This window comes from Dendrobates tinctorius, unplaced genomic scaffold, assembly GCF_039654945.1.
Source record: "Dendrobates tinctorius isolate UK_male_01 unplaced genomic scaffold, ASM3965494v1 ptg000273l, whole genome shotgun sequence".
Taxonomy (NCBI): Eukaryota; Metazoa; Chordata; class Amphibia; order Anura; family Dendrobatidae; genus Dendrobates; species Dendrobates tinctorius.
In genome coordinates, this window is record NW_027361940.1 from 3,533,855 (window position 1) to 3,540,389 (window position 6,535).

General features: G+C 45.6%; 1 protein-coding gene across 1 annotated transcript; it reads left to right on the top strand.

Annotated features, from left to right (window-relative positions):
- The first annotated feature begins 4,083 nt into the window (after positions 1 to 4,083).
- On the top strand, positions 4,084 to 5,059 carry LOC141072484 (olfactory receptor 51G2-like). The gene is given in 2 exon segments (XM_073559757.1): positions 4,084 to 4,229; positions 4,231 to 5,059. Coding segments are annotated over 2 exon segments (975 nt in total).
- Positions 5,060 to 6,535: the final 1,476 nt, after the last annotated feature.

Sequence of the window (6,535 nt, forward strand, 5' to 3'; positions counted from 1 at the left end):
TTTGGCCATTGTCACACACTACCAAGCCCGGCTGGAGAGTCGTGGCACAAACCACACGTTGCTCTCCTGCTTGATGGCATTCCAGAACTCCTGCGCTGTGTGGCTTCGATTCCCCAAAGAAATTAATTTGAGTACGGCCTGTTGACGTTTGGCCACGGCTGTGCTCATATCGGTCGTAACATGCTCCTGCTCTGCTGTTTCTGAGGAACTTGAGTAGGAGGAAGAGTCAATGTGTACAGACTGGATTCCTGCAATCCGAGGAGTTGGCAGAACACGTACAGCGCCACTCTCTAGATCTGTACCCGGCTCCACAACATTGAACCAATGGGCAGTGAGGGAAAGGTATCGCCCCTGTCCATGGTTACTGGTCCACACATCGGTGGTCAGGTGGACCTTGCTACTGACGGCATTTTGTAGCGCATGTTTTATTTTTCCCTCTCCATGTTTTTGCAGGGCAGGGATGGCTCGCCTGCTGAAATAAAAGCGGCTGGGCACGGTGTATTGTGGGACTGCCAATGCCATGAAGTCCCGGAAGGTGTCAGTCTCCACCAGCCTGAATGAGAGCATTTCAAGTGCCAGTAGTTTGGCAAAGCCAGCATTCAGAGCCTGTGCTCGGGGATGGTTTGCTGAGTATGGCCACCTTTTCTCCCATGCCTGTGCTACCGATGGCTGTAGAGTGGCCTGGGAGTGTGAGGATGACTGGGAACGTGTTGCTGTGGGTGGAATGTCACAGGGTCTCCGGACAACAGTGCCAGAGGTTCTTCCTTGGCGATCCTGTGAGGAAGCCGAACCAGCTGTGTGTGAGCTGGAGGAAGAGGCCCCAACACGAGCTGAAGAGGTGGTAGGTGGTGCTGTACGTTGGCCTACGTCTTCAGTGTGTCTGTGTAACTCCAGCTCGTGCTTGGTCCGCACATGTTTCCACATATTAGTGGTATTGAGGTTGCTGACATTTTTCCCTCTTTTGACTTTCTGATGACACAGCTTGCATTTGACAAAGCACATGTCATCTGCAACTGTGTCAAAAAAGGACCACGCACTGCAAGTCTTGGGAGCGCCCGTTTTGCCTTTTGAAAGAGGAATGCTCCTAACTGGTGCCGAAGTGGAGGCTACTGGCAACCAAGTCTGCCCCCTCCCTCTCCCTCCGGTTTTGGCCGTTCGGGGAATCTCTTCCTCAGAGCTGCTCCCACCACCTTCCTGTTCCTCACGCCATGATGGATCAAGGACCTCATCATCTACACTCCCCTCTTCAAACACCTGCTTCTCCTGGATTGTCTCGCTAGCACCGTACGCACCAGAAAGTGGCACCTGAGTCTCGTCATCATCTGATGCGTACTGAGGTGTGCTGACCATAGGCACTGGCCCACCCGCCTCTTCAGATTCCGAAGGACAAAGAAGTTGCGCATCACTGCATACTCCCTCTTCTCCAGATTCTTGAATGCTGCTTGGCTGGCCCCCTCTTTCCAAGCCAACAGATTCAGAGAACAGAAGTAGAGACTGTGATGGCTCCTGTCCAGGGCTCTCTGATTGCCTGGGCACTTTGGCAGGTGGTGAAGAGACAGATGGTTGCTCTTCGGTGCCCTGGCCCTGAGAGGATGTGGAAGTTATTGAAGTCGATGCTGCCATCCATCCGACAATGGCTTCAATTTGTTCCTCCCGCAGCACTGGGGTACGGCGAGGTCCTACAAAGCTGCGCATAAAGGACTGTTGCCTGCTAAAACTGGGGGATGGTGAGTCACTGGTGCCCACAGCAGGCACAGAATCCCCACGTCCTGTCCCTGCAGAATACCCACATCCTCTCCCTGCAGAATCCCCACGTCTTCTCCCTGCTGAAACTCCACGCCCACGCCCACGTGCCTTACTCCCTGCCTTCATCTTGCTAGACTGATAAAGATAGGCAGAAAAGTACAAAGGGGGGGCTCAGTGTGCTTATTCCTGAACAGCTGGTAACAGGTATAAGAAACACTAATTTTATGAAGTGTGTGTGTGGACTACACTTTAATAGGAGCTAATGTGGCCTACACAACTGACAAATGTAGTGTTTGTTGAACTTTATTTTGTTTTTTGTTTTTGAAAAAAAACTAAAAGGATGTGACCAAAGATTTTAAAGTGATAGTATAAACTTTTTACAATGCAAAAGATGAGGCTCCAAAAAAATTGGGTAATACTAATCTGGCTGCAGCTTAAGGGCACAAGTCAGAAAAAAGGCTCCGCTGTCTACTTCTATAGTGTTTGCAACCAACCAGTGTAGATGGATACGGATGGATGCACACTAATAGGAGAATAAAAAATGACCTGCAATAAAAGAAAAATATGTGCGAGGCAGTGACGCACGCTGAGCAGCCTACAACCAGACGTAGCTGCAGGACACACTACTCAGTGTGAGCTGCACTCACACACAGTCAGAGACCTCTCAGACAGCCGTGAACAGTGCAGATAAGTGGGCACTAGCACTGAAAGGCTGCAGAAAGGCTCCGCTGTCTACTCCTATAGTGTTTGCAACCACCGTATATGGATATGGATGGATGCACACTAATAGAATAAAAAATGAGCTGCTATAAAAGAAAAATATGTGTGAGGCAGTGACGCACGCTGAGCGGCCTACAACCAGACGTAGCTGCAGGACACACTACTCAGCGTGAGCTGCACTCACACACAGAGACCTCTCAGACAGCCGTGAACAGTGCAGAGAAGTGGGCACTAGCACTGAAAGGCTGCAGAAAGGCTCCGCTGTCTTCTACTAGTGTTTGCAACCAACGTATATGGATACGGATGGAAACACACTAGATAGAATTTATGAAAAATAAGCAGCTAGAAAAGAAAAATATGTATGAGGCAGCAGTGAGGCACGCTGGGCGGCCTACAACCAGATGTGGCTGAAGGACCCACTCCACAGTGTGAGCTGCACTCACACAGTCCTTGCAGACAGCTGTGAACACTGCTGCTAGGGCAAAGGAAAGCTACAGTGGTGGTTTATGTAGCCTGGGTAAAGCACAATATTGTTTTGAGAATCGCTATTTCTAACTGTCCCTCACAGTCTTCAACAGCAGCCTGTCCCTAACTGAATTCACAGCAGAGTGAACAGAAATGGCAGCGGCTTTTATAGTGCATCATGACATCATTTCAGCAGCCAATCACAGCCATGCCAATAGTTAACATGCCTACATGCCTAACAGGATGTGCCCACACTTCTGAGGATTCCCATTGGCTGAATCAAATCGAGCGGGCTCATAGCATTATGGGAACTTCCGATTCTGGTATTCGATATGAAAAAAGTATCGGAACTAAGTATCGGAATTCCGATACAGCGAATATCGGCCGATACCCGATACTTCCGGTATCGGAATGTTCAACACTAGTCATGACGTGTAATACACCACGATACCATGACTTTGTGAGGCCTACTCAGCAGGACTGATGCCAAACATCGGACGGTACCTAAAAAGAAGACCAAAGACATGCTTTGACTGAAGAGTAGCCTGGAACCGTGAAGACTAGCCAGGAGCTGTAGAGGGAAGGTGAGTGACAAGGAAGGAGAGGGAGAGTATAGTTTTTTTTAAAGCCTTCGGAGCCCTTTTGATTTTAACAAAATGACCAGTTGACATTTTTGTGCATTCACATAAAGCAAATTCGAGACAAATTGATGCTTTCATCTCCAGTCTTTGACACAAATTGCAGGTCATTGTGATGTCAAAGGTGACGTTAAAAAGTATATATTGTATATATAATGTAGTCTGGAGAAAACCATGGAGCATGTTATGTATGGAGAAGAGCCAAGTGGTAGCTATCGCATCATATGGCCCCTGTCTTATCTTTCTGCTGCAGGATGATGATGGCTCATTGAGTTACTGAGAGCAGCACATGGAAACTCTTCTGTAGTTTAGCAGATATGTCGGCTATCTTCATTACTTTGCCAAAGTGACATAATTCTACATTTCATTGAGATGACCAATCATCTGCCGGGCCTGTCATGGTCAGAACACATCAAGATTACCGTGATATCATTAGACCTTTTACGTCTCAGAATGTTATGTATATTGTTAATTACTATTGTTATTTCGCTATTCCAGACTCTTTTGGTGGACCATGGCGGCTCCTACGAACACTTCAGAGATATTTCTACTGGGTGGAATTCCAGATCTGGGTCACAATCAAACAGTTCTTGCTTTTCCTTTGTGTCTTCTATATATTGTTGCATTATTTGGCAACTGTACTATTCTGGTCATCATTAAGAGAGAAAAGTCTCAAACAGCCCATGTATATCCTGCTTGCCATGTTGGCATTGACTGACTTTGGTGTGTCCTTGGCTACTATACTGACAGTCCTTGGAATTTTTTGCTTTAGTTACAATCAGATCCCTCTGGATTTGTGTCTCACCCAGATGTACTTTCTTCATGCGCTGGCAGCCATGGAATCAGGGGTCTTAGTGGCCATGGCCATAGATAGATTGATTGCTATATGGGACCCTTTGAGATATGTTTCCATCTTAACCCATTCAGTCATTGGTAAGATTGGACTGGTCATACTGTTGCGGAGCCTTTGTGTTGTCTTCCCAGTCCCTTTCCTTACCAAGAGGTTTCCATTTTGTAAGAGCCATGTCCTATCCCATTCCTACTGCCTCCACCAGGATATTATCAGACTGGCTTGTGCTGACACAACAGTGAATAGCCTCTACGGTCTGGTGGCCGTCCTCATGACAAAGGGCATTGATTCCATATTTATAATCATTTCCTACATAATGATCCTTAAAGCTGTTCTTAGCATTAAGAAGAACGAAGCTCGGCTTAAGGCCTTCAACACATGCGTCTGCCACTTATGTGCCGTCCTGTTATTTTATATCCCACTCATCGGGTTGTCAGTTGTTCATAGATTTGGGAAGAATGCCTCCCATCTTATTCCCATCCTGATGGCCGATATTTACCTTCTGGTTCCTCCTGTAATCAATCCCGTAATCTACAGTGTGAAAACCAAACCCATCCGCCAGAAGATCGTGAACGTCTTCAGGTTCTCTATGATACAAAGAAGGACTCCTGCTGATGGGTTGGCTGCTATAAAGACTTGACATCCTCTTGTATCATACTGTAAATTACTGTATTATATGTTGTATCATGATGTACTGCCCTACAACGACGATGGCGATACACGCAATTTGCAACCATCAGAGGTAGATATTTCAAAAACAGCACTCATCCTGGCAATGGGACGATATTGGAAGTGAGTCCGATTTACTTGAAACATTTGTGCTTGTGTAAGGTCATAAGAGTCCCTACTCAACCCCATCCTGTAATGCCTCCTCTAATCCACTTGCCATTTTGCACATCCAGCTCTGCTGTTCCATGTGCCTCCTGGCAAGTCTTGCGTAGCTTCATCAATGCCGTTCATGCCGCTGTTTCTGCACTATGGTGTAGTGTGAAGACACAGCATTGTATCTTAATTAACCGATGACTATTTTTAGCAAACCACGAAGAAAAGACTGTTATCTGTATGTTGACTTTTGAATTTATGTGTTGGTCAATATAACAGACTTGTTTGTGTAAGCCTGTAATATTGACATTTCATATAAAATATTGTGCTCTTATCTTTGATGACTAGTGATGTTTACTGATTTGCTAATTATGCATTGTGTAGGCCATATAGTTTGGTGACTTCAAAAACAGAGAAAAACTATGCAAATAGAATAAATAATCAAGTAATGCTACTTGATCTCATCTCCATTCTTACTCTTTATGTCAGTACTGAATTAAGGACACTTGTTAAGTGTGAAGAAACCAAATTGTATCTTAATTACCCAGACGACAATGTTTAGCAAACCAAGAAGACTTGACTTTTTATCTGTATATTGGCTTTTGGATTTAAGTGTTGACTTCTGATGGGTCAGGAAAACAGACTTTTGTTTGTGTAAGCCTGGAATATTGACTTGTAAGTTGGTATTTGATATAACACAGTGTGCTCTTATCCTTGATGAATAGTGAGGTCTACTGATATGCTAATTATAAATTGTCTAGCCCAGACAGTTTGTTGGATTTTTAAAACAGAGGAGGAAAATCTATGCAAATAGATTACATAATCAAACAAGGCAACTTGGTCATCACCATTATTCTCCTTATCTGTGAGGGTGGACTGAAGGATACAGGTAAATCTAAAAATAGGTTACATGCCTCTGTATAAAGAGACTCAGAGACAGAGAGACTGAGAGAGAGGGACCCAGCTGGACATTCTGCAAAACACCCAATGGACGAGAGACGGGACTGCAGCTAATCCATCATGGCACCATCACGAGAGACATGGATCTATCATTCTATAGGACACAACCTAGGGGTTTTCGGCTCCAGTTAGAATGATACAGATCTGCTCCATTGACCATTGCTGAACCATGGATACATTTAGAGAAAGCCAGGATTGGGACCCGCTGGTCGCCTGGCTCCATGGATATGTTCGGATAAGCCAGGGGGTGATTCTCGCGTCAACTGGCTTTGGACCTCGTATAGACTCTATGGAGTGTCATCTCCCTATGCTTGTTGTTACCTCCTCTCTGTGT